General features: G+C 39.4%; 1 protein-coding gene across 1 annotated transcript; it reads right to left on the bottom strand.

The window, feature by feature from the left end:
• Positions 1-1,086: 1,086 nt before the first annotated feature.
• On the bottom strand, positions 1,087-18,842 carry KLB (klotho beta). Its single transcript, XM_008491893.2, has 5 exons — positions 18,009-18,842; positions 10,445-10,952; positions 6,128-6,396; positions 3,430-4,573; positions 1,087-2,043 (listed from the first exon to the last, which is right to left on the bottom strand). The coding sequence occupies exons 1-5, from the start codon at positions 18,744-18,746 to the stop codon at positions 1,682-1,684; spliced, it is 3,021 nt and encodes a 1,006-aa protein (XP_008490115.2). The 5' UTR covers positions 18,747-18,842; the 3' UTR covers positions 1,087-1,681.
• Between the last annotated feature and the right edge of the window lie 698 nt (positions 18,843-19,540).

Below are 19,540 nucleotides of genomic sequence, written 5' to 3'. Positions count from 1 at the left end.
CTCTAACACCTCTGTTGCACAGGTAGACCACGTAATAGTGTAAAATGGTCCAGTCTCTCCTTTTAGTCCTTACCTTTTGGATTAATGAACTTTCTGTGATGTTGACTGGTACTTGAAATACAGTGGAGAAAGTCTTGTGCATTGATGAACCAATGTTCAAGGCTGGGTAAAGTATTGGTAGTTTGGTATTTGGTTGATGGCACTTGTTCTCAAAGCAGCACTTCCTACGAAGTTTCTAGTAGTGTGCAAGTGGCCACTAATGTTTAAATTATGGAAATAATTCACGTTGTGTTTGATGCTATCTTGTTTTCAGATGCAGTTGGAGAAGACAGTACTTATATGCCCCATGTCTTCAGAAGCCCTGGGGTGAGACACAGTGCATCTGTTTCAGGGACCCTAAGACTGAGATAACCAGCTTCTGGTAGGAACAGGAGGTTTTGTTCTGTCTTGGAAATGGTACTAGCCATTGGAAAAATAATATTGTAAAGTGGAATAAGGCAGTAGGAATTTACTGATGCCTCCTTTTGCTCTTTCCATTTTTTGGAACAGCCTCTCCAGAGGTGCATGGTACCTGCCTGGGTAGGGATGATCTGTGCAAGTGATTTGGTCCAATAACTAAAAAGGCTGGCCAGTGTTAATTTAAAACTAAAGTGCAGCTCATGGGAAAACCTGATTTGGCTCCTTCTGAATTCACCAAAACCAGACAAAGGGAAACCTGGGTGTGGTGCCTGAGAAGTTCAAGAGAGATCAGCAGGTTCATTTATTCTCTGAGAGCATTATGCCTGGGTTGGTGGCTTTTGTTTAATGCAGCAGTAGCAATAAACTCTCATGGTTTTATCCCATTCATGGCTTGCACTGGCAAGTGAAGATGATAGTATATTTTTAAGGAAAAGTGCAATTAAGGATTAGATTAATAATTTTCTTGAGTAGAGAGTAATAATTTTCTTGAGTAGTGACTGTTTATTTGGATATTTTCTGCTAGTAAAAATTTTTACAGTTGCTCCATTTTGGAGATGATAAGTGATTTTATATTGAAGTGATTTTATATTTATATTTATATTTTTTTATATTGTTTTGACTTGGATCCATTTTTTGCTTAAAATATAAACATCTGATTTCTACTTCATCCAGCGTGTAAGGGATACAGGTATGTTGGCTGATAATGGAGTTAGGTTGGATTTTTTCTTTTCACAGTATCTGCAGAAGCTGGCCCAGCACATTTCATACTCAGTGTTGTACTTGAAAGTTTGTGGGGTTTAAGAACAGTTTTATTTGTAAACCTTAACAACTGCAGTTTCATGCTCAACAGCATTCATAACATGAATATACATCACAAGATGTTTTCATCCAAAGAAGTTAATAAAAAAGTGCATATCAGTTCTCACAGTTAAGTATCTCTTCAAGTCTAACTGAAAGGTTATTCCAAGGCACAGGAGAGTCATAAAATTTTCTGCCTGTTTTTTTTAAAGTAGATGCATTTGACTGAAGGTCAATTATTGTTACCAGACAGAAATGTCATCATAGCTCTTCTTCCTGTGCATGCAGTTACTTCCCGTTTTCCAATGAAATGCCTGGTGTGTATGACTGGAGTGACTCACGTAGTGCTTTCCTACAGTTGCATTGACCTCTGTAGAATGCAGACGGGGATGGATCTCACTGGAAGTGGACTTGTGCCCCCTTTTTAAAACACAACACAGATCCGCTGGGTGCTTTTTGCCCTAAAATGTTTTCTTCTTTTTCTTTTGTGAAAAACAGTAATGGTTAAAAGCAAGATAAGGGTAGAGAAAAGGCAGCAGGCAAAGAAGATTAATGGCTTCTTCTGAGAAACAAACAAGCAGAAGCTGCACTGCTTTTCTTGGTTGGAGGGATGGCAGGCTGAGTAGTTGGCAGGGAAGCCGTTGTTGCTTATCAGGTTATTGTAAAATTTTATTGAAGGCTTTCCTTTTAAATCTGAAGTAAAGAATCCAAATCTGGGTTTAGATTTTTCTTCAGTCATCTTAAATGCATAGTAGCCTTTAATCTTGACTTTATCAATGTAATACGCTGCAAAAGGGGGGGAAAAAAGAAAGAGATGTTAATAAAACCTTGCATGACCTGCAAACCTGGTAGTGAGTTCAGATTTCAAATTATTATCAATTTAAAAAGCACCATTGTACCATAAAATCTTTCCACTTGCTGCTTCTAACAATGCTCAGCTCCCACTGTTTAAGCAGAATCACAGAATTGTTTTGGTTGAAAAAGATCTTTAAAATCTGAGTCTAGTGCTAAACCATGTCCCAAAGAAGAAACAGTTCATCAGTGTTTTTTTTAAAAAGTTAGAATTTGGGAATTTTCTGCACCTACTCTCTGAAAGCTGGATTTGAACAGGGTTAGAGCTGGGAGCTTGCTTATTTGGGAAAAGCCAGATACAGCTCTATTATACCGATCTGTGATCACTCAAGGGAGCAGCTGCTCATCTGTGCCATGAGTGGAGCTTTTTGAAAATGCCTGTCATAGATGCTGAGCCCAGAAAGTACCTGAAAATTTGAAAATTATAATGGGAATACTAGGATGAAGAAAACTTTAAATGACTTTTTCCTTTAGTAACTTCTTTCCTTTAATAACTTACTGTTTTTTTGTTTTCAGTGTGAAATTACCATGGAAAATAAATCAGCAAATGCTCATTAGTCCTATAGTAACTGAGAAACAGCTAAGCACTGGAGGGGGAATGCTCTGGCTCTTGCTAGTGTCTAAAAGCCTTTGAAGCAATGCTTAGCCATGAGTAAAACCTGTCTCAGAGTTTTTTTACACTCCTAGAGATGAGAAACCAGGATGCATTGATTATGTTTGTGGACAGGTGTCTCTGAAGAGGTTTTCAACACCCCAGATCCTGATCAGGGAACTCTCTAGTGCTTGCCAGTAGGGAATAGTGAATGCAAGGAAGCATTGCATGTCTAATTTGACTCAATCTTCAGAAGCAACTCTAAAAACTGGTGACCTGCTATATTTTTTCTGTACATCCCTCCAAGTCTTTGACTTTCTTGTGCTTTCCTGTTCAATTACTTTTAATTCAAGAGCAATTAAGGAGGGTCCCACCTTGCTTTGCAGAGCTTAGAGTTGTCTCTTGGGAGTTGTTAGTTTGAAGTGCCATCTCCTACTAAATTCTGAACTATTCTGATGTGTATACCTGCCCAGATGGCTTCTCACATGGTTTAAACTGGGAGCAGCTGTGGCTGTGTTCATGTGAAGGCTCAATGCCATTGCTTTGTTGCAGCTGTGTTGCATCTGCCCCGAGCCTGCCTGAAGAATCAGGCCCTGCTGTCTGGTTCCCTGCATCTCAACCAGAGCTGCTTGTGCTGGCTGGAGCAAGTCTTATATGCTTGCTTAAGGCATACCTGGGTCTGTGCCATGGAAATAGTTCTGGGGATCATCAGTCTATCATATACTCACCTTTTAAAACCTCTTGTATGTATTTTCCCAAGTAATAACTTCTAAGTTCATCGTTTTCTAAGGACTGGTCATCTATTCCATTTGCTGTGATGTAGATGTCAATGTCGCCGTAGGTTTCTTTAATCCACTTGAGAACTTTGCGCAGTCCCCAGGGCACCACAGCCAAACGGGAGGGGGAGTTGAGGCAGGTGATATCCTGCAGAAATTGGATGTCACGATCATATTCATACTGGCTCCCATTCTGAGGTTCATGGACCACAAATCTGGTGGTGAAATGATTCAGCGCATAGAAGTCAGCTGCACCTTTGACAAGCTGCTTTTCCTCACTCGTGAAAGAGGGCAACAAAGAGTTTGAGAGGCCTTTTCTGTTTTTAATGCTTATATATTCCCTCATGGTAGCTGGATAGTCCCCAGTCTTAAATATAGGGTCAGCAAACCAGCCTATTTCAAACTGAAGAAACCTGTTGGCAGCTTTTGAGTGAGATTCAAAGTAGGGGTTGGCAGGTTCAGCCCAGTCTGAATGCAGGGACAGGGACACTTTGCCATGCTGGAAGGACCGGTACTGCTCGTTGTATATTTTCCAGGCCATGCCATGTGCTATTAACAAATTGTGTGCTGCTTGGTAGGTGTCATTGCTGCTCCCATTGTAGACGTCAGTCAGCCGGTTGGGCTCGTTTATTGTAATCCAGAGTTTAACCAAATCCCCAAGTTCCTGAAAGCATAAAGCAGCATAGTCTTGGAAAGCATAGGCAGTCGATGGGTTCAGCCACCCTCCTGTCTGCAGCAAGGGACCTGGCAGGCCCAGGTAGGCATGAGTTGGGTGATACAAGGTGACCATGGACTGAACGTTGAGTTTCAGTGCTTCACTGATCACACACCTGTAATACCTGAGAACTTGCCTGTTGACTGTAGACAGATCTCCATTGGGTAAAATCAGCGACCAGTCGAGTGCAAATCTGTAATGAGTGACTGTCATTTTTTCCAGGAGGTCAAGTTGCTTTTTAATACTGACAAAATCTGTGCACTGTGCTGGTCGGGTTTTTAGCTTCACCCCTTTAACTTTATGCAGGAGCCCATCTCCTGTGACGTTCCAGAGGTACAGGCTGGAGTCACAGAACTGTGGTGAGGAAGCCACAGATTCCGCCTGTGAAAATAAAAATGTTACAGTGGGGTTCAATTAAATGACTGCAGGCTCATAGTCTGCATCTCTGCCTGTGGGTGACTGTGGGATTAGTGCTGGATGTCAAATGCTCCGAGGGGAAGACGATAACTGACTCACCTTTGCCTGCGCTAGTGGTCATCTCTTATATTGCTTCATCTACACAAAACATTAAAATTACACTCTATACAGCCACACACTGGCATTTACCCTACTACCAGCTTACATGACGTATTTTTATACAGATAATCTCCTGGGTGGAGTTCACTCTGTGGTCATGCAAACAGCAGTTCTCAGGCAGCTGGCAGGAGAGCTGGGTGGTAAGAACAAGGACTGAGGGGTATATGAGGCAGGCATGGATTGTTTTGGCACTGCTGCTGAGATCAGCCTTGTGAAACTGTGGCATAGTGCTCCCTGGTTTTATTGGTAGTCCTCCTGCCTGTGCAAACATCTGACACAAACAGCTTTTAGTGCTTACTATTAGTTGTATCTTTACTTTCATATTAGTTGACAAGGTTAGCAGAGGATCTATCTTGTGTAGCACAGGGTATTTTTTTACTGTTCTAATTTTTTAAAAATATCTTTTACAGGATTTGTAGTACAATATAGTGAAGTTCAAGCTATTTAGATTAAATATGGGTTGGTTTTTTGTTTTGCTTTTGGTTGTTTTGTGGTTTTTTTTAAGGAAAATGCACTTTTCCATGCTACATATTTCCTCATTAATTATTTAACAATCTATAGAATAGCTTTGCTTGGGTTTTTTGTTGGGTTTTTTTTTTTCCTATGTTTGTCAGTGAATAGGTGAAATTATGGAGTTTACTGTTATTTTCTGAGGCTGATGTTGGTCATTGGACTCTATGCAATGACAAAAAAGAGTAAAGAGTATGCCAACATCCATATGGTTAGCTTATGTACCACATTTAAAGTAGAAACAGATACTGTTGGAACCAGTTTGGAAAAAGTGATACATCTGTTTTGAAAAGGGAGCTGACACTGGCAAAAGCCAAATGCACTGATGTTGGTTATTTTTGCCTGTGGTATAAGTGTTTTTTAAGAACTGCTTCTTGCCCACTATTCTAAGTGGCATTCAGAGCCAGGCTCAACCCAGGAATCTGTTTCTACCTTGTTCAGTAGCTTTAGGGAAGACCTTGAGCCTGCAGGTATCTCTGCTGCCACCAGCATAACCACCCTGTCCCTGCCCTGTGCCACCCTCTCCACCATGCTGTCGTAGGCATCCCTCTGGCCACACGCTGAACTGGATTGGGAAACTTCCCCTGGTTGAAAAATAACCCAGGAAGAATTGGTCGGGGTCAGCTTCTTAGTCTGAAATTTCCTGATCTGATCTGATCTGCCACGTGGAGATGCAAGCAGAGGGAAGGTGAGGGAAGGCCCTGCAGATGGATCTGCCATTGGTGCCAGGCTTAACTTCTATTTGCAGTGTGCATTGGGATTCCTGAGTGAATGTTGCCATGAGTTATTCCCAAAGTAAAGCTGTTGATTGCTCTGCATCCTGCAGTCTTCCCATTATTTTACACTCACCTTGAGAACAGACTCGGTGATACCCCAGGAGAAGTCACAGGAGAACTGAGCTTGCAAGCTTGGCGTAGACTCCTTTGGGAAGAAGCCATTTTCCTGGATGATTTGTTTATAATAAAGTGCAGATGACTTGGGAATCCTTTCCTTATTCCCGCTTTTGAAGTCTACATAAAATAATCCACGCCTGATGTTGTAAGCATGTTGCCATTCAAAGCCATCAAGTAGTGACCAGGCTGTGTAACCAAACACATCTATGTTGTCGTATTTAATAGCTGTGTGAGAGAAAATAACATCTGTGAGTCTAATATTTAGGATTCTTAACATATTCTTAACATAAGGGATATTTATGGAAAAGGTCTATTCACTTTTAAATTCTTGAAGGTTTTCTCAACAGTCATGGTTACTGTCCCACTGTAATTCATTGCAAAACAGTGACTGACATATATCTTGGTCCTTATTCATTAAAAAATATACATGCACCAGTGTTTCCTTGAGAAATTACATTTCTGTAGGATGCTTTATTTCTGCACTGAGCAAACAGGAAATATCAGACTACATCCAGATTTTAAGTTGCATTTGATAATTTGCAGGTAAGACATACCAATAGAAGTTGTGAATCATGACTAAAAATTAAGGGTGCAACAGTTGATCTAGATTGTGACTTCCTATTTGTTGTGAAGCTGAAACTCTCTACATTTATTTGGAAGATCTTGGCAAGCTCTAACACTCAGGAATGTCTATTCAGCTTCTAAGTTTAAAAATTAAAAGTGTCACTGTAGGACATGTAATGCCTTTAGAAGAAGATGGGTAGATCAGCCCAGAGCCTGAAGGCTTGGTTTATTCACAGAATGGGTACAGTCAATCTTAATGTCCCTCCACCTTGCAAAAGAGTATACATTTAATCTTTTACATGTACATATAACTGAGGGGGATGATAAATGACTGCTTTCTTGGATGTGGAACCCAATTCACCAGGGAGGGCAGCAGAACTTCCAAAGCAGCTTCTGACTGGACACAACTGACAACAACATTCATTACCCACCTACAGCTTGTGCCAGCTGGCAGCATGGATGTAAAAGTCCAAACTCCATGCTCAGCTATGTCACCTGCCTGTTGCCACCTTTAAGCTAGGAAAGAATTCAGGAAAATGCCTCCCAGTAACCTTATAAGGGCTGGAATACCAAGGGCAAAGCAGTGACCTGAGGATTCCTGAGGATTTTGACAGCAAACAATGTCTTACCTGTAATCCATTGACAGTAAGCCAGGAATAAAGATCAAGTTTTGATTTAAAGCTCTGTTCTCACCCAACATTGCTTTGCCTTATTTTCTCAGGATATTTAACTTTGCATAATTTTATATTTCCACTCTACTTTTTGCCTTAGTCACCAAGCTGGAACTTCAGCAGAAGGCAGTTTTGGGTACTACTTGTATTCATGCAGCAGAGTAACAAGGTACCAGCAGTACTGTCTCAGTCAAGCATATTTTACCAGCTGCTGGATTAAGAAGTCAGAAAGCCCAAGAGCTTGCAATGTAAGTATATGAGAAGTTGACAGACAAGGTCAGAATACTGGTAAGGAGGTGAGGGAATGTAGCAATGAGATCTCATGTATTTTCAAGAAAAGCAGCTTCTAAATATTAGGGAAACAATGGGGGGGGAAGTATAAAAATGTTTGAAAAGATCAACTGCAAATTTCAGAAGTGGAAAATGGTGTAAAAGATAAAGAGGTAAACTATGAAGGCCTTGCAAGTAAAGATGAGTACTTCATGTTTGTGGTGAGGAAGGTTGAACAAATGAAAGTAAATATATTGGGACAGCATAAGTGGCAACTGGAGAAAAGTATTTTTTTTCTAGAAGCATACTGAATTAATGGGCATTAAGTTTAACTGTCAGAGCAAAAGATGCTGTGGTACTTGAGATGGTGCATGCATTGATGAGAATGTTTGCCTGTTTAAATGTGTAACAAAAAAGCACTATTTTATCTATATATTATGGTAGGAAAATTTAGTAGTTAGGCAGGTGATAGGGAGGGGTCCTCTGGATGAGTGTAAGAGTGTTTGTAATACTGTCTGCAGTGATGCTGAAAAGTGAGGGCAGAAAGAGAAGCCAGGGTCCTTACTGAATATTAGAGTGGGGATGAGAAATTCCTACTAAAAACCCCAGGGATGGCTGGGGACAGGAACAAGGAGGTGAAGGCAGGAGAGGTCAGGAGATTATTAAGCTCCCTGTGTCACCTGAGGCGACTTCCATGGAAGCAGATCTTAAGATACTCCTGTGTCTGCTGTATGTGGAGCCTTGGGAGTCCTTCTGAAGAACTGCCAGTTTCAGTATCAATGGGCATGTGAATGCCACCAAGAAGCTGCAGTTTCAATTGCATCCTTGTATCATCAGTGAGGTCAGTTCACTGCCACTGAGTGTTAAACTTCACATGTTCCTGTGACTCTCAGTGCCGTAAGATACAGACAAAGTTTACAGCACTCTCCTTGAACACACGTAGAGCACAGCTCCTCAGCCTGTTACGTGTTAACAGCCACCATCAATCAGTTTGGACTACAGAAATTATGCTTTGAGGTTAATATGACCTAATTGATTTTGCTGCACACAGCAAATTTATACCTGACTTCTCTGTAGGAAAAATAAATACATGTAAATATGTTCCAGATTTTATTCCCGGTCAGACAAATTGAAGTTTGCTTCACATAAATTGCATTATGTAAGAGATAACCCTCTATTTTAAAGCAGAGGTTGAAGTATATGGATACGTTAAAAAAGATGACAGTTCTTGAGAAGTGGTTATTGGTTCAACATTGACCAAATATTCAGTAGGTGTGAATCCATGGGTGGTTATCACAGCCAGGTCTGGTGTAGATTAAAAAAAAAACACACCATGGATTGTCTTACGTACATGTCCAGAAATCTACCTGTTCCACACCTCTAGATCCAGGCCCACAGCTAGACCCCTCTCTTGTGTCAAGGCAGTATCTAAAATACCATAAACCAAATCTTGGAATATAGCCTCCTCAAAATCTGGAAAAGGCAGACATGGCACGTTGTTGTACAACGTGAAATTTACAGGTTGAACCAACTTTAAATATCTGTGGATAAGCTTAATTAGAAGCTTGATTATATTTGTTGAAGATACAGTGCTTCCTGCCTTGGTGTCAGATTAAGTGATTACTCATGTTTTCCTTTTTCTGAGGATAGGGAAGGTTTTTGTAAAGGGATGCAAGCCAGCCCGTGATTGCAGTGTGGCACTGGCTCAGAGGATGGCTCTCAGGCCAGCTCAGGTGTCCCTCTCCCAGAATCAAACATTCAAACTGACTGAGAGGGAAAAGAGACACTGTTTTTGCAGACACTTTAGGTATTAACAGCATTTATATTGCATGCAAAATTAAAGCTTTTGCCTTCAGAGAGCACCCCTGTATGCTGGCTTTATGAAGGGAAAATACCAAGATTAAAAGTGTGTCTTCGAAACATAATATCTCTGTTTGGCATGTGATAATACTGCAGTATGATCTCCCTTCTCCTGCTGCTGCCTTCATGCATTTTGCATTGGAGTAGGACCCCAGCATGGCACTGGCAGCATGTAGTCATGGTCTCATTTTCCTGCTGCTGGGATCTGTTCCTTCACAAAGATTTTCCAGGTGGGATGCCAGCAGTGAAAAGTGGTATCCCATAGATTTGTTTTCATTATTTTCTGACTCAATTTTGCACTTAAAATTTAGTTTTAAAATCCAATGCAGATGTTGGACGTTAGCTCTCTGGGACAGGATCTATGTTTTTTTATTTTGCTTATATAACACCTAGCACCAGTAGATCCTGATCCATGACTTGTACTTATTCAGTATAAACAATTAATAATTCATAGAATCATAGAATTGGCTGGGTTGGAAGGGACCTCAGATATCATCAAGTCCAACCCTTGATCCACTACTGCTGCAGTTACTAGACCATGGCACTGAGTGCCACATCCAGTCTCTTTTTAAATATCTCCAGGGATGGAGAAGCCACTACTTCACTGGGCAGCCCATTCCAATGCTTGATCACTCTCTCCATAAAGAAATTCTTTCTAATATCCAACCTAAACCTCCTCTGGCACAACTGAAGACCATGCCCTCTTGTCTTGCTGAGACTTGCCTGGGAAAAGAGACCAACCCCCACCTGGCTCCAACCTCCTTTCAGGGAGTTGTAGAGAGTGATGAGGTCTCCTCTGAGCCTCCTCTTCTCCAGGCTGAATTAACTTGGTTGACGTTAGCTCATTTAAAAAAAAAAGAATAAATCATTACAGAGCGAAACATCCAACAACTAATTTGTGTACAAACCTTGTAAAGCCTTATTAATGAAGTTTTTCATCATATAGATGGCTGTGGTGTCATCAGTTTTCACATGGCTGTCAGTGAACCAGCCGTTCTCTGCAATCAAGATTCGAGGACTGTTGTATTCCAGTTTAATCCAGTTCAGTACTTCTCTCAAATTGAGTGATAAATTTTGTCCCATTTTTGGTAGTGTGCTTGGAGGTTTAAAGTTATCAGGACCAAAAGAAAAAGCAAAGAAATCAGCTGTTCCCTTTATGTAGCTTTTCTCATCCTCAGTAAAGCGTGGCAAAAATGCAAATTCATTTTTCAGTTCTTTTGGATAATCGCCGTCTCCATGGATGGGTTTAGCAAACCACCCAAGAACTTTCTCCATGGATTGCTGACATTTAGAGATGTCCAATGCATCTTCTGATTTGTTAGGTTCAATCCAATGGGACCCCAACACAATGGACATCATCCCCTTCTGATACGGTTGAAAGTGGGTTTTGTAGTTATGCCAAACTTGTGCGTGAGCCTGATGAGAGAAAAATAGTATTAAATAGCAGTAAATATTAGCATATGTAGGCAGCTAGACAGGCAGCTATCTGGATCCATTTTGTTGTACATTTCTATGGCAATATTAACAAGCATACACTAATTGCCCTGTAATTGTGTAATGGGCAGTGACTCTAACACTGCAAGGCACCTTGAGATGATGGTAATGCTCAGCATCTCCTATGAGCTGTTTCTATGGTACCCTAGGGCTGTGGCTTGTTGCCTTTTAACATAGGTGTTAATTTCAGCAGAGGTCCCAACAGGGGTATGAACAGCTGCTACAAGGTGGTGGGATTTGGACACCATGATCTAGGCAGTCCCACCTAGGTCTTTTTCAAGCAATGATTGCTGATACAGTTAAAATTTTAAGTCATTGTTGCAACTGGTACATAAATTAGGCACCTCAAATTAGGTTCCCTTTGTCAGTGTTGGCTCTGTGCTACATGATGCTCTGTGCTATGGACTGTACCTGCATTTCCTCTGATCAAAACACATCCGCCCCATACTCTTAATGGGATACACTTGTTTCAGTTTGGCCTAATCATGTAAGTATTCTGCTTTTGAGACTTGAACAGTCCCTAGATGTAAAAATATGGAGAAGGGACCCAGCTGCAAAGTTGGAACCCAAATCATAGAATCATTATGGTTGGAAAGGACCTTCATGATCATCAAGTCCAACTACCAGTCCTACAGCACTGTAACCATTAAATCATCTCCTGAAGCATCACATCTGTTTTCTGAACACCTCCAGTTCATAGTTTTGTGTGAGAACTTTGATCTAGGATTTTAGTTCATTCCTTCTTTGAAGTTGTTTTAGTAATAATAATTTTTCTGACGGTAACAACAGTACAGAATGAAGCTCATTCATTTTAAGTATTAATTTTAAAACCAGCTGCACCTTGGTTTTAAAAGGAAATTTGGCAGCAGTATCTCAAAACACCTACTGGATACAGCATGTTTTAGTAGGGATAGTTGGCTGAATATCGACTTCTCCAGGAAAGACAGAAGTTTTGCTATTTGTGTTAGTGACAAGGAAAGCCAACCATGTATCACATCATATTTAATTTTTATCATCATGTTTTAGAAAGCTTAACATTGTCACACAGCAGAATTACCTTCAAATGTCATGCTGTTAATTACTTCAGTAAGAGACCACAGCAGTCAAAATTACATGGATAAAAGGAGACTGAGGAGCCACTAGCACTGCTGAGTCCCTCAGGAAAATGGAAGAGCTTGGGTGTCAGAGAAGGGTGGCTCTGGATTGCAGCATGAATTATGCCAGAGGACCTGACACAGGGGAGGGGAATTGACCTCTCCCAGCTGAGGAGCTGTCAGGTAACTCAGGGTTTACCTTATCCTTGACATGTGGCTCTATATTCCTAAACTGGAAAGAAAATAACTGTTTGCACCCAGAAAAAAATGTTGGAAAGCACTGCGAAACAGGAATGCTGAGTTAGACTGACACCATTCCCAAGCCGAACAGCATTGCTTACCTTTGATGATAATTTTAGTTAATTTATCTGAAACACACAGCCTTGACAGTTAAAAAAAAACAAAAGACATGGTGTCAGGTAGATACTTGGGTAAGCTAGGGAGCACCAAAGAATTACAGTTTGTGAAATTTTGTGTATCAGTTGTTTATGGTTTCTAAGGTCATGCTCGTAACATTCGTTCAAGGTCTGGCTTTGAAAATACTGATAAAGTAACATTAACCTTTGAAATGCAGGTTCTGTAGCTGAAAAGGGAAGTCAGCAGAATTGTACTCATTAGGCAAATTGGAAGACACAGTTAAAATATTATAAAATCTATTTCTTAGCAGTCTCATCAGAAAACTTCAGTAGGCAGTGCTGTTTCCTCTCTTATACTCACTGTCCTCTCCCGAAGGTTCCTCTAGCCTGGAGTGCCTGCTGGATCCAGCCTTGCTTTGCTCTCTGCCTTTACTGATTCCTCACCTAGTAAGGATATTTTTTTCCCAGCCACAGTCTGTTAACACCACTGTTTAGTTAAAGCTATAAATTTGTGTTGGGTCAACAAGAAAAACTCTGCTGAAATAATCTGAATTATGCACAGTGCAGATCAGCATAATAACAGGACCAAGTAAATCAGTGTAATCACACATTTCTTGGTGAAGTGGAGAAAGATGGCTTTGCCAAAAAACAACTACTTAGAATTCAGTACTGAGATGTGAAAAACACAATTGAGGACAGTTCCTTGCATTCATATGTATCTACAGGACATTGATTAGAAGGAAGTGAAATCACTGTTAAAAATACCATATGCAGTAGAGAATACAGTGAGAGGTATAATTCTACAGGAGTAGAAATCAGGTACAAAAAAGTACCTTTGATCTGAGTCAAGATAGGATCCCCATACACTAATTCCTACGTGTCACTGATGTCTCAGTTCTGAGAGTTAATTCTATAGAAAAAAATTGTTACTCTGTCTGCAGTAAGGATTTTTACAGACATAGTAGGGGGAACAGCATTTGCTTCCCTATAATTCTGTTTTGAGTTGTTAATTTCTGTGAATCAGTTTAAAACTCTCAGATGGAAAGTGCTGGCAAAGAATGAACTACTGTTGATGGATCAACTGATTAATATAATTAGTTTTGTAAGATGATATATGAAACAAACATCAATTTAAAAGCTTTATCATACATCAAATTGTCTATTTTGAGTAAATGTTGACTTACCTTTTTTTCAGTTACAGTTTAATCCCTAATCTTTCACTTTCCTTGTTAGATCAAGGACAGATGTCAAGGCTAAGTACACAGTGACAGCAGGATCAATATTGTATATTTATTCCAGATATATACGACACATTAATTTCAGCATATCTTCCTGGTATTAATATAGAAATTATTCCATAGACTTTAAAGTCACAGAGTGTACTAAGTCAGTTAGTATTAATCCTTTAAAATTGCAAGATAAGTCAATTTAATAAAATAGAGACAACAATGTTGTTCTCCCCTCTTCTTGAAATATTTTCATACTCCTTCCAATTCTGATCCTTTAACTTCTCCTGTATGTACAAAAAAAGCTTACTATTGAAAGACAGATACTTTAAAATTCTTAAGATATGTTAAAGTCAAACAGTTTTCCTGAATATCTCAGCAATGACCACACAAAACAAATGCCATTGTGTTTAATTTTGTTTTTTTAAACCATGAAGAGGTAGAATAGAGAGGCTGATGATGATGGTGTTATACATCACTTCAGAAGAAGGGCGGTCGTGTGTGGCTCACTTGGAGAGTATATTTCGGTTCAAGGCCAATTTGGTCTGTGATAAAGATTAAATGTTGTCAGTAGAGCTCAAGCCCTCATTTTCCAAGCAGGCTCTGAAGCTCAATCTTTGCGAAGGAAAAAGGGTTTTTGGGATTTGGCAATTAAATTTCTAAGAGTGTGATGTGAAGTCTTGAGGCTTTAGTACCATAGAAGTATAAGAAAGTTAACCTGCAAATAACAAACTGTGGATCCGTGCTGAATTTGCATGTCATCACATCTACTGCTAGAAAAATTTCCTATCAAAGACATTTACAAGCATAGATAATTCTGCTGTCCCTCCCTAGAGCCATACTTGATGGAAACAGTTTTCTCTCCTCCTGTAAGAAGTACTGGCACTGGAGCAGCTTTGTCTCTCTAGATCCTGAGGAAAGGAGACCCCTTTGGATGAATGGAAGCAAATGTATAGTTGGACATAAAGGTAAGAATTATTCCTCTTTCACTCAGCAGAAATTTGGTTTTTATGGAGACTGAATTATGGGACTGCTCTTGGACATGCTCAGCCAAAGATCCCAAAGGCAGCAGTGTTCATGAATTGATCCTGGTATAGTGAGAGCTCCAGGAGAGGTGGGAGTGATGCAGCTTGGGACAGAGAGGAACCTGATCTGTGACAGATCTATAGGAGACACCATGTTTGAAAGGGAATTTATTGCTTGTTTCCAGCATGGGATATGAAGGTGTGTCCATGAAGAAAATTTTTAGGGAAATCTTATTCTGATAGTTTTCTCCGGAGCTTTTCTGCCAGATGGAAAGGAGTGTGAATGATCTTTAACAGGGGAAAAAAAAAAAAAAAAAAAAAAGAGCCCCTTTCTGCCTGCTGAATAGCGAAGCCAGAACTGCCTGTAGGGCACTGATACAGAGGACAAGTAAGACAGCTTGTCTGCAATTTGTGATCTTTACAGGCCTCAGTCCAAGCATAAAGAATATAACTAGATCCAGAGAAAACGGTAACAACATGTCAGGTATATATCTCATTTAGCTCCAGCTGCAATGATTTGCCTGATTTATATTTTCTTGCTTCATGTCTAATTTATTTACTGTTAAATCAAATAAATCCATCCAATTGCTCTGTGTGCAGCTTTCGTTTCTCTGCCTCAGTATACAGCTGCCTCAGGCACAAGCTTATAGATTTTGTATCTTTCTTGATGTGCCTTTCAAATATTGCATGGCAAGTTACATGTTATCACCAAATGCTTTCCATCTTGCTTTTGTGAAGTAACAGTCTTCTTCAATGAAGAGAAGAGATACCCTTTGGTGGCCACCCTCCATCTGGTATAAGATTTCACATGTTCCTTGTGTTAGTGGTAATGATCATACAATTGAAGAGAGAGCTTTATCTAAGTTAACCACTTTGCAATTTATAATTGATAAGCGCCAACTGATAAGCATCAATGGTTGGTTATAGTTTTTTGGTGATTCTATGAAACTTAGCTTCAGTTTATGATTGCTATATCAGATAGAAGTTATCCTTTCAATAAATGGTGATTTATTAAGTGCACCAGTAAATGAAACTAAAAGTAGGACTTGTGATAGAGCCTTGTTTAGTTTATCCAAAGTGTAACAAAAGGCTTTTGAGAATGATTACTCATCAGTGTGCTCTGTAACAATGGTGGCCAGAGTGATGAACAGTTTAGACCTGTTTTTCCTGCTCAGCATATTTTCATGGGCGGACCTGGTAATGTACATAGGGTGGTGTGGAGAATATTGTCTTTTAACAACCTGTTCAAAAATGATGCCCTGTCATGGACAAGAGTGTGGCTCTTCCTAAAGCCACTGACATAAAAATACGGGAATCTTTTCAACAGCTTTCACAGACTTTGCCTCACACACCTCTTGGTACGTCAAGACCTTCCATTCCAAGTCCAACACCAAACATCAAATTCCAGTTCCTCAAATACATTACTACAAATTTAAGATTGTTCATGGACATCTAAAATCTTCAGAAATTTTATAATGCCACAGGATAAAGCTGCCAATGCATGAGGTAATGGTCACAGAGTGAAAATATTTTCTGCCCAAGAGTAATAAAATACAAGTAAATGGATTGTGTGCCACTCAGAGTCTCATTACCTATTTAATTGAAGTGATTTATTTTATACTCAGCTTCACTGAGTTTAAAACTAGAAACAACTATCAGATCAAATCTGAGAGTTAAATGATATTGAATTAAGATCTTAGGTTGGTAATTTGTGTATCAAACCCAGCTGTGCTTGGCTTCATGGAGCACCCAATCAATTCTCCAGCAGAGGCATTGCTCTGCATGCTGATTACACAGATTTTACAGAGTTGGAAAATGCAGATATTGCCTAACTGGTCCTTGATTGATTGTGCCACTCTGAAATGAAAGCAAGAAATGCTTCAAACTTGTGTTGTATCTTTTACATTTATTATAGAAAATATATTTTATATAGCACTTGGAAATAAAAAGAATAATTGAGCAACAGTTCTCTTTGAGATGCTTCACAAATCTCTATAGTTAAATTTATCTTGTGCCAAGGCTGAAATCACTCAGTAACTCAGAGTGCTTGATGAATTTTCTGTGTATAAAACTTCTATTGACTGGAGCATGATTTCACTGAAAAAGGAGATTCTCCAGGTTCTAGCCCAGGAGCAAATACAAGAAATAGAAATGGTCAGTGATGAATAATTTTTCCCACAGGCATACTTCTTTCTGTGGGACAAATATATTCAGATGTTTGTTAATTACATTTATAATGTATGATAGGTAGTAGAAAAATTCTTTGTTGGGAATAGTTTGAACAGGGACAATTATACTGACTGATCTATCAGAGACAGGATAGTGACCAACTCTGTAAAGTACTTTGAGCATTACAGATTAAAAAAGTGCTGTTTTGCTATTGTTAATTCTTATCCTAAAGTGCTGTTATTTGAAATTGTTTTAAATTATGGCTAGAGAAAATAAGGATACAAGTTACTCTGTAGAATGAAATTAATAATCTATCACAGGGGATGCTGTCAACTCTGCAATGCTGTTGAGAATATCAGGAACATCTGCACTTTCTTTATAGGTCCTTAGTCCACTTCAGACTTCTCTTTTTGTCCTTCCCAGAGAAAGAATATAATGAACTGAGGACCCATTTTTGCAGCTGCTAAAGCTGTTGATTATGGGATCAAAGCTTTTGGATATTTCAGTAATTATGTAGAAGACAGATGATAAATAAAATAAGGCTGACATAAAAATTTAAATTCTGAGAACATAATGGAAATAAGGTAATCTCCAAACTCTCAAGTATTGAAGGGGACATTTGTTTTCTTCCAAACCCAAAACAAACTTTTTGCGTTATGATCTTACTAAGCTAGAACTTTCTAAATAAACTGTACATATACATACTCTATTGCTGGTAGAATTGATCCAATATGCAAATGCAGGTAATTTTACACTAATAGAATACTCGTGCCAGTATAGCCAAGTGAATGGCCATGACAGTGCATTTAACTAACTGAAAAGAATAAAGAAGGAAAATCATACTCTTTATTAGCCAGATTTTGTAGGCAAAACATAGTTTAAATGACATAACAAACAAGGACTTTAAAGCAGTTACTGAGTCAGCTGTTGTGACAACAGCAATAAAATAAACATGAGGATTTAAGAAAGACTGTCTTACCTAAGGATTATTTCTCTATGTTTTCATATTCCTTGATTTAAAAAAAAAAACATTTACTACATGGCTGTTTTCTCCTACCAGTTCCCACAGAGCTGAAAGATCAGTTTGTAAAATCTTACTATACTGTACCTTGATTAGATTGTGTCCTACAGAGTAGACGGTTGTTAATTTCCCTTTCTCTCCAGGAGCATGAATACCTGTGCCATACCCATGCCAAGCTACTAAGTATGGATTGTGGATTGTAATCCAGTACTTTACACGATCCCCAAAGGTCTGGAAGCAAAAGGTGGCATAATCATTGAAGATATCAATTACTGATTCATTTTTCCATCCCCCATATTTTTCTTGCAGCATCAAGGGTAAGTCCCAGTGGTACAGTGTGACCACGGGGTCAATATTTCTGTAGAGTAGAGAGTCAATAAGGGTGTTATAATAATGGAGTCCTTTTTCATTGGGAGCTGTTACCTCTCCAGTAGGAAAAATCCTTGACCATGAAATTGAAAACTGGTAAAAAGTTACTCCCAAAAAATCCAAAGCAGACAAATCTTTGTCCAACAAGGTGTAACTATCACTGGAGGCATCTGTGCTGCCAGCATCCTTGAACTCCGAGTGGACGAATTGGTCCCAGACAGAGGAGCCTTTCCCATCCTTCTTCCAACTGCCTTCCACCTGGAAAGCCCCGGTTCCTACACCCCAGCGAAACTCCTTGGGGAATGTGTCATACAAAAACATCTGTGTTTCACTCACAGGGCTGAAGTGGGGATCCTTTTTCCATACAGATCTTCCCTCTCCAGCAAGCCCAGTTACTACTCTAATGAAAACTAATGTCCAGAAAGCAACAAATTTCTCCAGTTGTCGGCCATACATTATGCTGGTTTATATCTCCAGTGTTAAAAGTCAAATTTCTTGCACCAACACTCAAAAAAATCCATTCATTTGCTGGAGTCCCCGTTGTGCAGGCTGTCTTCATGTGCCATGAACTGCTGGAGTGTCTTATCAGAGCTTGACTAAAAGCTTGTGATCGTAAATGTCCTGTCAATGATTAGCCTGAACTGTGAGACCTACAACAGGTCAGAGAACGGTGTCATTTTTAGGCAAGTGACCTCTAAATGACTACTGAGACACCTAGCTGGCTTCTTACTGCAGGAAAATTGGTTGTCTGAGCCATATTAACACTAGTAACCAATTTATTGTTATTTAAACCTTGGTCATTCGGATAGGAGGACACAGGTGACAATGCTAAGAAGCTATCACATCCTTTACTCCTCAAGCAGCTGTATTCTGAGGAAACATGGCAGAAATATAATTCTGATTACTTAGTATCCAAATAAAGGGTTATCTATTCTTCTGTATAATAGGAAGGCTGGAATGGCAGTGCACCATTCCTTGATCCTGCCCTGCTCAAACATCCTATCCTACTTCTGCTGAAAATATTTCTCCTAGACTTGTGGGAAATTTTGTTGTGGAAAAGAGATACAGTATAACTAGATAAAAATGCAATGAAAGTATTTATTTCTAATGTATGCTTTTCTTTTTCTATCCTCTAAAAAAGTCTCCTGTACAGCAGCAGAAAAAAATTAACAGGGGGCTGTTATAGTCCTCTAGCAATCTCCCTGGATTTCTTCAAATAAACACAATTATCAAAGATAATTAGCCCCGGA

Source organism: Calypte anna, chromosome 4A, assembly GCF_003957555.1.
Source record: "Calypte anna isolate BGI_N300 chromosome 4A, bCalAnn1_v1.p, whole genome shotgun sequence".
Lineage (NCBI taxonomy): Eukaryota > Metazoa > Chordata > Aves > Apodiformes > Trochilidae > Calypte > Calypte anna.
This window is presented reverse-complemented; position numbering and strand designations above follow the sequence as displayed.